The sequence below is a fragment of the Rutidosis leptorrhynchoides genome, chromosome 5, assembly GCF_046630445.1.
Source record: "Rutidosis leptorrhynchoides isolate AG116_Rl617_1_P2 chromosome 5, CSIRO_AGI_Rlap_v1, whole genome shotgun sequence".
Taxonomy (NCBI): Eukaryota; Viridiplantae; Streptophyta; class Magnoliopsida; order Asterales; family Asteraceae; genus Rutidosis; species Rutidosis leptorrhynchoides.
The window spans coordinates 441,898,597-441,913,972 of record NC_092337.1 but is presented as its reverse complement, the minus strand read 5'-3'; the positions used below and the strand labels follow the sequence as shown (position 1 = coordinate 441,913,972).

The 15,376-nt window shown below is 33.7% G+C and overlaps 1 protein-coding gene across 1 annotated transcript; it reads right to left on the bottom strand.

Moving 5' to 3' along the window:
* Positions 1-9,972: 9,972 nt before the first annotated feature.
* LOC139848175 (uncharacterized) lies at positions 9,973-14,615 on the bottom strand. The gene is made up of 3 exons (XM_071837905.1): positions 14,250-14,615; positions 12,521-12,669; positions 9,973-10,474 (listed from the first exon to the last, which is right to left on the bottom strand). The coding sequence occupies exons 1-3, from the start codon at positions 14,433-14,435 to the stop codon at positions 10,336-10,338; spliced, it is 474 nt and encodes a 157-aa protein (XP_071694006.1). The 5' UTR covers positions 14,436-14,615; the 3' UTR covers positions 9,973-10,335.
* Between the last annotated feature and the right edge of the window lie 761 nt (positions 14,616-15,376).

The following is a 15,376-nucleotide window of genomic DNA, read 5'->3' as shown; positions in this document are numbered from 1 at the left end:
TATTAATTGGTGCACATTATGATCAAAACATTTGAAGTGACAATTAAGTGATGATCATGAAAACAAATCATAGCCAATATATAGTTTGAAGGGGCTAACCTTACAAGAAGAATTGAAGTTGTACTTAATTGTGATTAGAATGAAACTAATAAGATATGATGTACTCTTTTATTAAGTTGGTTGAAATGCTCTATGCATATTTGTATGCCTGTTTTTGTTTCAATCGTGACTAATTTGGTAGTGTTTGTGTATATATGTACATATGATCTTTGCATATATACAAAGCTCAAGTCTTTTTCAATCTATTAATCAAAGAATATATTAAAGTTACTTTAGCTAGTAAGCATGATCTTATATATGTGTGTGTTTTGTGTTTATATGAAGATGTAAGACCATCTAGAATAGATATACATGAGATCACAAGTGATATGGAGAAGTTGAAACTGCTTCACCTGCTTCAACTGAAAGTTGTAACCACTTCATTCCATAACGAAATAGTCTTCGAATATATTCACCAATTTGTATACTTGTACAGTACAAACACTTTGAGAAGATGTTTGGTTTTATTCAACTCTCAAGTCTAACATATACTATTATTTTATTTTTATTTTTTTTCAAAGTGAATGATGATTACGTTACCATGCCATGTTTCCTTTAAATTATTGTTTTGCAATTTTCTTGTTTCCACTTTCTGACAAGAACCCTACTTTTTAACCATAAAGCTAATTATGCTCAAATTGAGGGACCTAAAACATTCTCCTTGGTGAATGTGCAAAAGGAAATGGAATAAAAATTCATCTCCTTGATCATGATATATATATCTTGAGGCTTGTAATATTTTCTCTATTTTTATTTTCATCAAACATATAAATAAAAAAATAGTGCAAGCTCTTTGCTGTAATCCACTCTATTATTTTATGTGTACACATGTTATTAAATATTATTTATATGTACGTTATTATTATATTATAATGTATGTATGGGTGGCACAGAGATAGAGATGCATAATGAGCATTAACGGTGCATGATATATGGATGTCATTTTCAGTTGCCAAAATGAAAGGTTTAATTTACATATCTGATGTGAATTTGTTGTACTAGGGTTTCCTCTCAAGGGGTGAGTCACATGAGTATCAGTGAAACTTCTTCTTACTCTTTGATCCAAAAGTGAATTTTGAATACGGGCCATTTGCTGAATTCAAACTTGTATGTCATGTTTTGTGTGCGTTTCTATAACGTACAACTGTCTATACATATATATAAATACTTACAATCACTAATTAAGGTAGTCTTAATTGGAGAAGATCGAGAGCATGTCACTATATATTTTTGGAGGGCCATGGAATAAAGTGAATTGTCTTTTTAACACATTAAGGTTGATCAAGCATTAATATTCACACAAAGGGTTTAAACATTAATACTTCATTCCCACAAAAGATCAAATGTTATATGTAAGAAGAGATTATGGTGAACTGAAATTGTGTACTAAATCCATACCCATCAATTTAAAGATGCATCTTTTAAGACTCTTATTAACGCACCGTGATGGTTGATTTTTGATACCATCACGCCACCATCACTCCCACAATGCGGCGTGATGGGCTGTAAATTTGCTTGGCGTGATGCTTGCATCACGGGAAGAAAGTTTAGCGTGAAGGAATTTCGGCCAATCACAAATTAAATAAATGATTTTATAATATAATTAATTAAATAAAAATAATAAAATAACTCTTTCACCTCATCACCTCATTCCCATTAGAGCACCGGGAGTCATTGCAATTTTTCACCGTTTTCCGAATCTAACGTCGGAGACAGCGGTGGTGTCGACTCCCAGCCGGCGTTAAACCACTGTTAAAAGTCGGCGTTGGAGCTCACCGTCGGGTGGGAGACGCTGCTCAATGCTTCTTTTCCTTTTATTTTTTCTTTTTCTTTCTTTTTACATTAGTTATTTCAGATGTTGTTTCCTTTTTCTTTTCTTTGTTTTCTTTGTGTGTGGTTGCTGGTGATGATGAAGGTGAAGGTGAAGATGAGGTGAGGATGAAAGTGGTTGCAGGTTTGGGGTTATAATTAAAAATTGGGCCAAAATTTGGGCCAAGTGTCATTTGGGCCATTAAAAATGGCAAAAAGGGCTGAATTTTTTTAAAAAATCGTCCAATTTTTTTTTTTTTTTTAAATCACAATAGTACTTATTCTTATTTATATTATACTTTTTGTTAGTTAAATATAATTATATGATAAATAAAAGTATAAAATAAATTAAATAATAATAATTAAATAATGAATTGGACACTGAAATTTAATACTGGACGATGAACCCTTTATTTGCCTCAGTGTTAAATTTTAGTGTTAAGCTTAACACTGAGATTTAACACTGAGTTCAGTGTCACGACTCCGAGTACTCTTACAAACTCCATCACGTCATCATACGATCACACTTGCCACATCAACATTATACCCCACAAAAACACCTCATCACGCCCTATCACACCGGCACCATTAATAATGATCTAATTTGTTTCAAATTGTTACAGGGTAATTTAAACATTAGTAATATTTAATCCCGAGATCGTTAATTAATATATCCTAAGAAATGCAATACTTGTGAAGCTATGAATGGACTCTTTTGCTGCTTTCAAGCCTCGTCATGTCTATGTTTGTTGTTGCTCCTTGTATTTCCTTTTCTCTTTTTGAGAAAAAGTTTTTGGTATACATTTTTAGTTTTCCGCCAAAAAAAATAGGAAGGTGTGAATAGTTCATCGCCGGACATTCATATTGGATCACAATTTGACCCATCAAGGTGGCATTTTGGACAAGCAAAAGTAATGATAATTTAATATAAAGCATGCATCAATATGATTAATGTGTCCCAACAATGGAGTGTGCTTAAAGGTAGAAGCTTCTGGCAAATGCCACGAGGCTCTAGGATTTGCACACATATGTCTCGATTCATGACACAATTGCTAACTTGCAAGAGATCGATGCTGAACCATAACCAGCAAATTGATAACCAGATGAGATATGGAGTTCAACTGATCGAAATTTTCTTAACAGTTGGTGATTTATAAGTTTTTGTTAAGCATACCATATATACAGATTTTTTTACTTAATAAACATGATTAATATGACAATTCTTCTGGTTTATTTGACTCTTAATAAATTAATGAATATTACACATTTATACTAAAATGATTATCGATCTATTAAGATTTTAAGTAGATCCTTTTAATTGGTTTTATGTCTTATACAATAACCAAATAAGCAATTTTAGAAAGAATGTATGGGTCCACTGTCAAACAGAATGATATAAAGAAAAGAGTAAATTACATTCATGTACTTCTTGTGCTATAGGTTCTCCATTTTACTCGTTAGCCACCAGTTGGGCAGATTCAGTTCCTTTGGGGTTTCATTTCGCACCCCATCTTTATTCCATTAGAAAATACGTAGAAGTTAGATTAAAATTTAAGGGTATTTTAGTCATTTCGTGAGGACGAGGGACTTGGAGCAAAATGAAAATTCAAATCAAGGGACTAAACACGCGATAAACTTGAGTCAAACACATAAACTTACTAGTAGCCACAGAAGATGGGCGTATTAGAGAAAAGAACCTTTATAAGTTCTAGCCAAAAGTTTAAAAAAAAAAAAAAAAAGTGAGAAAAAGTTTATGTCAAAACTAGAGACAACCATACCCTATAAAACCACCCATGTAAGTAAGATTAGCATTGCTTTGTAATATTCTAACATTTTCTACTTAAAACATGATCTTTGTTATAATAATAATAATAATATAGATATGGATAGTCAATTTTGGTGTATACATATAGTCAATTTTGGTACACAAAGTATGTATTTTTATATTGAGATTTTAGGCTATAAATACTCATGAATGCAAGCATTAAACTTGCACCATTTCTCACACTTACAAAGTGTTTCTTTCTTTCTCTCCATTATCATCTTTGTTCTTACACTTCATTATTAGTATTCTAAATCAAGAATCAAATCACTAAAGGTAGTTATAAGCCTACTGAATTATAACATCAAGAATCAAACCACTAAAGGTAGTTATAAGCCTACTGAATTATAACATCAAGAATCAAACCACTAAAGGTAGTTATAAGCCTACTGAATTATAACACGTTATCAGCACGATAATCTTAATACTAAATATGGTTGGCTCTGCCACCAAAATGATATATGGTCGGTTATACCACCAAAATGATATATGGTCGGTTATACCACCAAAATGATATATGGTCGGTTATACCACCAGAATGATATAGGTCGGTTATACCACCTGAAAAAATATATGGTCGACACTGTCGCCAAATTTTCATTTATGTTTACTAATATTTATATTTTTGTTATATAACATTTATTTATGATTGCTTACACATGGTCGACACTGTCACCTACTTATCATTTATGTTATATTAAATTTATGTTTAATGTTTATATACTTATGAATATAAATTGACTCTAATTTATCATGATGTTTGTTTTAATTTTTGATAATAGAAAATGTCGAATCTGAAAAAGCTTAAATTTACTCCTTTAGAATCAACTGGAAACAACTACATGCCATGGGTTATAAAAGTAAAAATGCATCTTAAATCAATGGGCATTCTTGAAACCATAAATGAAAACAACACTTGTTCTGAAAAAGAACAAGCTACGGCATGTTGCTTTATTCATCAACATATTGATGAATGCTTACAAAATAATTATGTGACTGTAGAAGATCCCCATGTTTTATGGGAAGGTCTCAAAAGCAGATTCAATAATCAAAGAGAAATTTTACTTCCAGCTGCAATGGAACAATGGAGAACATTAAGGTTCCAAGACTTTAAGAAAGTAAATGAATACAGCTCAGCTCTGTATAATACATGTTCACAACTTAAATTCTGTGGACATGAAATTAGTGATGCAGACATGATGGAGAAAACTTTCTCCACAATGAATGCTGCAAACATCACAGTGCAAAGAAATTTGAGAATGCTAAAGTTCAAAACATATCCTGAACTTAATTCATATCTCTTAGTTGCAGAGCAAAATGATGAGCTATTAATGAAAAATCAGCAATCCCGTCCTACTGGTACACTTGCAATCCCTGAAGCAAATACTGCAAATAATTATAAACAGGGACAAGGACGCGGGCAAGGTCGTGGTTATAATAACCATCACCATCATCATGCCAAAAGCCATAACTATGGTAGAAACCATCCTTATGGTAATGGTAATGGGCGTGGACGTGGTCGTGGTCGTGGCCGTGGTGGTCAAAGAAATAGTAATCCACGAAAATATAAATATCAACCACAAAACAAGCCCATTAAACAAGATGTTGAAGAAAATTCTTCTAAAAATTCTGAAGAATCTTGCTACAGATGTGGTAGAATGGGCCACTGGGCTAATACTTGCCGAACATCTAAACATCTTGTTAAGATGTATCAGGATTCGCTGAAAGGTAAAGAAAAGGAAGTAAATTTTGTGGATAATATTGATCCAACAGTCACTGAGAAACCATCTGATTTATATGAAGATTTCTTGAATGTTTAAGTTGTGTGTCTTTTGAAAAATAAACGATTTAATATCGTCTGTCTTTGTCATTATGTTTGCTAAATGTTTCAGTACTATCTATTTGCGTTTAAAATATTGTGTAATATTAATGTACTCACTATTTATTTCTTATATATGAAGTTCAATATGAATTTTGCTGGAATACAACATCAATCAAGTGGTGGAGATCTCTGTATAGCAGACAGTGGAACTACACACACTATACTTAAATTCGAGAAATATTTTATTGATCTAAAACCAACGGAAGGAACTATACATACAATATCAGGACCTGCTAACTTGATAAAAGGGATAGGAAAGGCAAATTTCATACTACCAAATGGTACAAAATTTTTAATAAATGATGCCTTATTTTCTCCCAAGTCAAGCAGAAATTTATTGAGTTTCTCCGACATATACCTTAACGGGTATGATTATCAGTCAGTGACAACAGAAAATGAGAAATATTTAAGTATCACTGACAAGAGTCATGTGGTTGAAAAACTGCCAAGACTTAGTTCTGGATTACATTATACACATATAAATGTACCAGAAATACATATGGTAGTTAACGAAAAATATATTGATCCTGGTGTATTCAGTTTATGGCATAACAGATTAGGCCATCCAGGATCAACAATGATGAAAAGGATTATTGAATGTACTCATGGACATCCACTAAAGGATAGAAAAATCCATCATGATACAATGGTTCCATGTACATCTTGCTCTCTTGGAAAATTGATAACTAGACCCTCACCACTTAAGGTTGAGAAAGAATCACCAATGTTTCTTGAAAGAATTCAAGGTGATATATGTGGACCAATTCATCCACCATGTGGACCATTTAGATATTTCATGGTTCTAATAGACGCATCTAGCAGATGGTCTCATGTTTGTCTGTTATCAAGCCGTAATGTGGCATTTGCAAAATTTCTTGCCCAAATTATTAAATTGAGAGCTCATTTTCCTGATTACACCATTAAAAGGGTGAGACTTGATAATGCTGGTGAATTTACATCTCAAGCATTTAATGACTATTGCATGTCTATAGGAATTGTTGTTGAACATTCTGTTGCTCATGTGCATACACAAAATGGTTTAGCCGAGTCATTGATTAAACGTTTACAGTTAATCGCTAGACCATTGATAATGAGAACAAAACTCCCTGTATCTATATGGGGTCATGCAATTTTACATGCTGCTGCATTGATTCGCATCAGACCAAGTGCAAGTCATAAATATTCCCCCCTACAACTTGCTTTTGGTCAAGAGCCAAATATTTCCCATCTTAGAACATTTGGTTGTGCAGTGTATGTTCCAATTGCGACACCACAACGTACAAAAATGGGTCCTCAAAGGAGGTTGGGAATATATGTTGGATATGAAACATCTTCAATATTAAGGTATATTGAACCTATGACAGGTGACGTTTTTACAGCACGTTTTGCTGATTGTCATTTTAATGAAACATTGTTCCCTAGATTAGGGGGAGAAATGAAAAATAAAGAAAATGATGTTTCATGGTGTGAACCTCAATTAAAGTATCTTGATCCTCGCACAAAAGAATGCGAGACAGAAGTTCAAAAGATAATGCATATACAAGAACTTGCAAATCAATTGCCTGATGCATTTACAGATACAAAAACGGTGACAAAATCATATATACCAGCAGTAAATACTCCAGCTCGAATTGAAATTCCAAAAGCTGGCAATAACGTCACTCATGAATCTTTGCCACGTCAGAAACGTGGAAGACCAATCGGTTCAAAGGATAAAAATCCTCGAAAAAGAAAATCAGCTGATAATGAAGTAAAAGAAAGTGTTCAAGAAGAACCACAAATCAGTACTCCTACTGCAGAGGAGATTGATGATGTCAATACAGAAATTGCAATCAATTATGCATATTCAAAAATATTATGGAACCGAAATGAAATGAAAAATCTTGATGAGAAATTTTCATTTAATGTTGCATATGACATCATGAATAATGATGATGATCCAGAACCAACATCTATGGTTGAATGTCAAAATAGACATGATTGGGCTCAATGGAAAGAAGCAATACGAGCTGAATTAGAATCACTCAATAAAAGAAAAGTTTTCGGATCCATCATTCTCACTCCTAAAGATGTGAAACCTGTAGGATACAGATGGATTTTTGTCCGAAAAAGAAATGAGAAAAATGAAGTTACAAGGTATAAAGCTAGACTTGTAGCTCAAGGTTTTTCTCAAAGACCGGGAATTGATTATGAAGAAACTTATTCTCCTGTTATGGATGCAATTACTTTTAGGTACTTAATCAGTCTGGCAGTTTCTAAAAATTTAGAAATGCATCTCATGGATGTTGTGACTGCTTATCTATATGGATCACTTGATAGTGATATATATATGAAGATACCTGAAGGATTTAAGGTACCAGAAGCATCAAATGCAAAACCCAAAGAAATGTATTCGATTAAATTACAAAGATCTTTATATGGGTTAAAACAATCGGGACGTATGTGGTATAACCGATTAAGTGATTACTTGATAAGCAAAGGGTATACAAATAATCTTACTTGCCCTTGTGTTTTCATTAAGAAAACAACATCCGGATATGTGATCATAGCTGTTTATGTTGATGATCTTAACATCATAGGTACAAATAAAGAGATCCATGAAGCCATTCAACTTCTAAAGAAAGAATTTGAAATGAAAGATCTCGGAAAAACCAAGTATTGCCTTGGTTTACAAATTGAGCATATGCCTAATGGTTTACTTGTACATCAAACAACATATACTGAAAAGATTTTGAAACGTTTCAATATGGACAAGGCAAAACCATTAAGTACTCCTATGGTTGTTAGATCACTCAATGTTGAAGCTGATCCATTTCGTCCATGTGAAGATCAAGAAGACATTCTTGGACCAGAAGTACCATATCTTAGTGCAATTGGAGCTCTTATGTATCTTACAAATTGTACAAGACCTGACATTTCTTTTGCAGTTAATTTGTTGGCAAGGTTCAGCTCTGCTCCTACCAAAAGACACTGGAATGGGATCAAACACATATTTCGATACCTTCGAGGAACTACTGATTTAGGATTATTTTATTCTAACGAATCAAAACAAGATTTGGTTGGTTATGCAGATGCAGGTTATTTATCTGATCCACATAAAGCTAAATCTCAAACTGGATATGTATTCCTAAATGGAGGTACTGCAATATCATGGCGTTCTCAAAAACAAACACTTGTTGCTACATCGTCAAATCATGCCGAAGTGATTGCATTACATGAAGCTACTCGAGAATGTTTTTGGTTGAGATCAATGACACAACTCATTACTGATTCTTGTGGACTAGAACGCGATAAAAGTCCAACAACTATCTATGAAGATAATGCAGCTTGCATAGCACAGATGAAAGAAGGGTATATCAAAAGTGACCGAACAAAACACATACCACCTAGATTCTTCTCATACACTCAAAATCTCATTAAGGACAACCAGATTGAAATGAGATATGTGCAATCTAGCAAAAACTCTGCTGATCTTTTCACGAAAGCACTTCCAACTGCTATTTTCAGAACACACGTTCATAACATTGGCATGAGACATGTTCAAAAGATGTAACAGCTGAAGCGATGTCTACTTGAGGGGGAGTCAACTCCATGCTGCACTCTTTTTCCCTTAGCTAAAGTTTTTTCCCACTGGGTTTTCTTTAGCAAGGTTTTTAACGAGGCAGTAATTTATAGTTGATCTTCAACAAAATAAAATTGCTATCCAAGGGGGAGTGTTATAATAATAATAATAATATAGATATGGATAGTCAATTTTGGTGTATACATATAGTCAATTTTAGTACACAAAGTATGTATTTTTATATTGAGATTTTAGGCTATAAATACTCATGAATGCAAGCATTAAACTTGCACTATTTCTCACACTTACAAAGTATTTCTTTCTTTCTCTCCATTATCATCTTTGTTCTTACACTTCATTATTAGTATTCTAAATCAAGAATCAAATCACTAAAGGTAGTTATAAGCCTACTGAATTATAACATCAAGAATCAAACCACTAAAGGTAGTTATAAGCCTACTGAATTATAACATCAAGAATCAAACCACTAAAGGTAGTTATAAGCCTACTGAATTATAACAATCTTAAACAATTAGATGATAATGACACTTATTCTTTCATCCTACTTTGTATATCGTGTGGCACCATGTGTTCTGTTTATCTTTTTAATGTATATTTTGATTTTGATTTTTATTATATTTGTAGCTTCTTGTCGTAATCATTTGTTACGTTTCCAATCATCCATTCGTGACTGAATTTACAATAGGATGACCATTGTGAAAACTAAGTTTTTTAGCCCGCGTCACACATATAACCCAAAACAAGACATTCACATCCAGCAGCCAAAAGAAATCATAATAGACCGAGAAACTAAATAAACTGCGTTACTTTGCACCCGATCATGCACAGAAGTTGTCAATGATGTCAGCCAAGAGACGGTGTGTAATCTGAACCATTGAGTTTTTTGTTCCAACTATAAAAATTGGACCCTATGTCCATCAGATAAGGGGAACAACGTTTATCGCAAAACGGACATAATCAATAATGATCTGCTATGGAAAAGAAATTGAGAAAAGAAAACAGCCCAACATAAAAAAAAAAAAAAAAAAATTAAATAAATATACCATTTTATCCAGTTTAGGGATGCAGGAACCTTTTTAAAAATGTTTACATTACAGATGCGTGTATAGCAGTTGAACAGGTATCCAGTCTTACAAAGCTTCACTGTTCAGCATTGATACCAAATATGCGGACCTTGTGCATGTTTGGAAACTTGGCAACTACTAGCACAAAAACTGCTACTGTGTTGAAAAACAGCATCGGGTTCTGGTAATCTGTCGTATGAGATGCTATTAAGTACCTAAACATTAAAAGATGATCACCCGTTAATACATGTACCAACTGTACGTTTGGACGCACAAAAGAGCATACTTCATATTGATTCGAGAAAAAAAATAAAAAAAAATTACTGTATTTGTTTACCCGTTTAAGTAACATAGCAAACAGAATATTAAAAAGTCAATGAAATCACGCAAAAATGAACTCTGCCCAATCTCAGCCCTTATCAATAAACGATTTTGGAAATGTTCTTTTTACAGAGGCAATTCTGTTATCACAAGTATATTTCAAATATCTATATTCTTTAGTGTAATCTCTGAAAAAGAACAACAACGATCTGTAGAATTGCAGCCTACTCAATGCACCAGTGAGACTAATGTATAATTGAATAGTAAATTATAGTGATTTGGGCAAGCTATTCTATAGTGAAATATGCATCCTTCATATATGCTACTGATACATACTTAAATAGCAAAACAAAAGATTTCTTGCATATCTAAACCACATCAAAGTAATGAAATATAGAGCATCTTATATATAAATGTAGCTAACGTATGCTATGAAACTTGATAAACCACTGATGTTTACCTGTCAAGTAATCAAAATTTCTCAATGTGGTATATATACCATTCGATTTTAAAGAGAAAACAAGCAAAACACCACTATATGTATTTGAACATATGGGTACAGATTTCACATAAGAGGTGATTAAAGCATGAACTACTTCTTCATGTATATGATAGTATTTGTAATGTAAAGGTGGATGTGTTCATTTACTCAGAAGATACAAATATACTTGTTGAAAAGTAACTTTGGAACTTGAGGAAGTAAGATCTAAGAAGAATCAACATGTTTTCCTATTTTAAACAAATTAAATTAAAAGTACTAATAAATAAATAAAGATAAAGATAATAATAATAATGGAGTAATAAATAAAGATAATAATAATTAGTCCATGCACTTGAAATTGTTGGGGATAATTGGTTAAAAGGTGCAAACCAAAGTCCCACATCGGATATAAGAAGTGACAAATTTATGCATATAAATTTAGGGGAACCTCCCTCTATCACCAATTGGTTTTAGAGTAATAGGGAACTCTTGGGCTTTAGCTTATGTGCAGGACATGTTCTTGGGCCTAAAATGATCCTACAGAAATAGGAGTGCCAGAAAGAAGTCTCAAACATGTACATTTATTTATTAAAACCAATATCATACACCAAAATAAAGAAATATGTGGTCTCCCAATAAGTACTAAAATGATGCCTTAGCAATAGGGGAAATCAAAAGGAAAAGTATGACCATATTACAATTTATAGATGCTGAGATTTAATACTTGTAAGTTTAAACATAGGTATATGAATAGCGATAAAAAAACCTAATCAGAAAACCATTTCTAATCAATTACCCGATCATATATATATTTCCCTCATCATTTGATAAGCTTATGAAGTTAAGGCTATAGCCTATAAATATGATAATCCACCATGGGACATTGCTTTCCTCGATAATATTGTGTTGATTAGTTGTAACCACCCAATATGTTGATGCAAAATATAGGTATACAAAAGTATACTATAACCAAGGTATAATAACTCATGATCTGATGGTTTTGCTGTTTTAGATATCATCAAACTAAAACACAAATAAATGTACAGTAATATGCATCAGCTTATCTTCCAACAAGATTCCTTTATGTTCTCCCAATTTCTACTTATCTACTATGTATTCCTATATGGTGCAACAAATTATGATTTGCTTATTCGTCAATAGGTTGTCAATCTTGGATCCTTCATGACATATTTTTCATAGCTATAAAAACTCATATAATCACACATTAAACTCGACTCAGCCACTTATTAACCATAATAACATTCGAACGACTCTTACGGGATGGGTTCGGTGGTTTGCCAAAGGCAACACAGGGTTTGCGTGTCCCTACTGGTTTACACGTCATTGAGAACATTCGAATGACTAATATCATAAAAAATGCCAGTCAGAAATGCACAGGATCCGAACATATATAAAGCTTTAAAACTTTAAGTATATATAAAAAAAAAAAAAAACTTACAGCACCACAGGGACAAGAGTTAGAAACTTCCTATTGCGAGTGAGCTGCTTGCCACTGTCAATTTGCTCCCACCAGGTCAATCTGTTGTAGATACCCTGGTCATCAGCAAATGGTGTTCCCTTTTTCCAGTGAAAGAACTGGTATGTCAACTAATAAGACAACAAAAACATAATCTCAATCAAAATCATATATACAGTGATATAGCAAGCATCATAAATTATCATAGACACTGATAATATCCAGTAAGAGTGTAATAGCAGTACAAGTTGGTTATGAGCACAATTTATTTGAGTCATACAACATTTGAATATGTTGGAAATTCCAGACTCATGCTTGATAATAACAACGCAAAGTATCATTGCCATAACAATTTTTTTTTTTTTTGAACAACAGTTTCGAGATCACCCAGGGGGGAACTAAACCATGTACGCGTTCATCTCCCGCAGTTGCATAACCCGCCCCCAACTGCTGCCCAAGAAGAAACCCGGCCCAATCCGAGGGCATGAGCAGTAAAATGCCCTCACCTACCGCCCCCGCAACGCGATGTGCGGAATGCACCCTTGGGTGGAATTCAAGAGTTAAGGGGCAACCTTGTGTGCAATGTTGCACCCCACGGGAGTCAAACTCCTGAGCTCTCGCTAAGAGAGTCAGGCCACTACCACATGAGCTAGTTCATTTCCATAACAAATTAATCAAACCACTAACCAATTACAATGCAGATATTTATAGGAGTATTTGTAAGGGTGCAAACCAAAGTCCCACATCGGTCATGGGACAAAACAAATGTATGTATATAAGTCTAAGGGAAAGTCATTCTATCACCAATTGGTTTTAGAAAATGATGGACTCGGGCTTATATTGCAGGACATTGTGTTTGGGCTATACGATCCTTAACAAGTGGTATCAGAGCTGGGCCATAGCCCCGATGTGGTGGATGGCGCAGTAGGGCGCACCCCTGAGCGCACGCAGCGACGTGGCGCACCCCTCGGTCTTCAGCAACGATGAGTGGACCAGCTCTCGTTCGAGGGGACCCTGGCACGATGAGTTGATCCTAGAAGCCTTGTATCGAAATCTCCCTGCCCTACCCACCAGGTTGAGAGTTCCGAGTCGGCGGCGGTAAAGGTTGGATCCAGACTATCGTTGGAGGGGAGGCCTAGATGGACTTAGGTTTGAGGGGAGGTTTGTAAGGGTGCAAACCAAAGTCCCACATCGGTCATGGGACAAAACAAATGTATTGGTTTTAGAAAAGGATGGACTCTTGGGCTTATATTGCAGGACATTGTGTTTGGGCTATACGATATTTTATCCAATTACAATGCAGATATTTATTTATAGGAGTATTTTATTATATCTACATTTTCCACAATTACAAGAGATTCAGTATTAGTTAAGGTAAAGTACAAACACTAATAGTATTTTATCCAATTACAATGCAGATATTTATTTATAGGAGTATTTTATTATATCTACATTTTCCACAATTACAAGAGATTCAGTATTAGTTAAGGTAAAGTACAAACCCTAATTTGAATGTATAGATCCTATAATACACCAATACACGATCTTATATTCATCAATAAATAACATCAATCATCAATTGTATAATAAGAATCGAAATTCTAAATGAGAACAGATCAAATAAAGACAATCAAAACCTAGAAACCCTAATTCCTTATCAATAATAATACCAAAAAAGGTCAATTATAGATTATAGATTATAGATATATACCACAGCGTGAGACAGATTAACAGTGGTCCAAGCCATGCCAGGAGAGCAACCGAAAACGGACAGAACAACGAGCCACGCAAAGAATAGGATGAGTATGTAAGTGGTCCAAACGCCAGGGTAAGTGAACCACTCGGTGTTTCTATTCAGATCCGTTGGTGGCGACGCTTGTACGTACAAATTGGCCATCAATTGACGGAATCCGATGAAGATATAATATGAAGATCGGTGAAATTGTTAATCCAGGTGGCCAACTCCGTCGTTGTATGTAGAGTACGTGTGTGCAGATGTGTGTTATTTGAAGGTGATGGCTTGATTATGTTGCTTGTTGACGATGGAGATTCTATTACTCTACTCCGTTTTATTTCATTTTCATTTTACTCTATTAAAATCAATTAAAATTAAATTAAATTAAATTAAATTAAATTAAATTAAATTAAACTAAAAATAGATCAATACGGAGTAATAATATTTATTACATAAATAAATAGAAAAGAGGGAGCGTTTTGATTTGTTGTGGAGGTGTGTGGATATGTCCTAGACTATGTTATGAAATGATATGATTTGAGTAGTGTAGATGGTGTGGTGTAATGGAATGCATACCTTTCAATTAGGGAACCATCAAGAGTTATGATCGGTGTGTTTTGCTCTATATGTAATATTATTGTAATTGAGGGTGAGATTGTGATTTTATTTGGCACACGTGGTGTACGGTATGCATTCTTAGTTTTATCATAAAACTTTTATGTGTACCTAGTATAAAATTATCAATTTCTCGTTACTTCGGTCTTATTCGTTTGTTTGATCTAATGTTGTAGTGGTACTCGATGGAGATTTTAAAAAGATAAATTAGTTAATTCCCTTCACTCTTATGCTTTCAAAAGAATATTACTTTGCACTATTTTGTTCATATATGTTTACCCGCGCAGTTAGTAATTATTTCAACCACATTTCTTTTCATGCAGTAAATGTTCAGGAAATTCTGAAATAAGTGCGAGAGATTCAAGATATGAAGATGTGATAGAGAGATGCACTTTATTTCATTGGATTTATACATGAGAATGAAAATTGTAAGTTAATTATGAATAAACATTTATGACATCTTTTAGTAATTGGTTATTATTTTTATG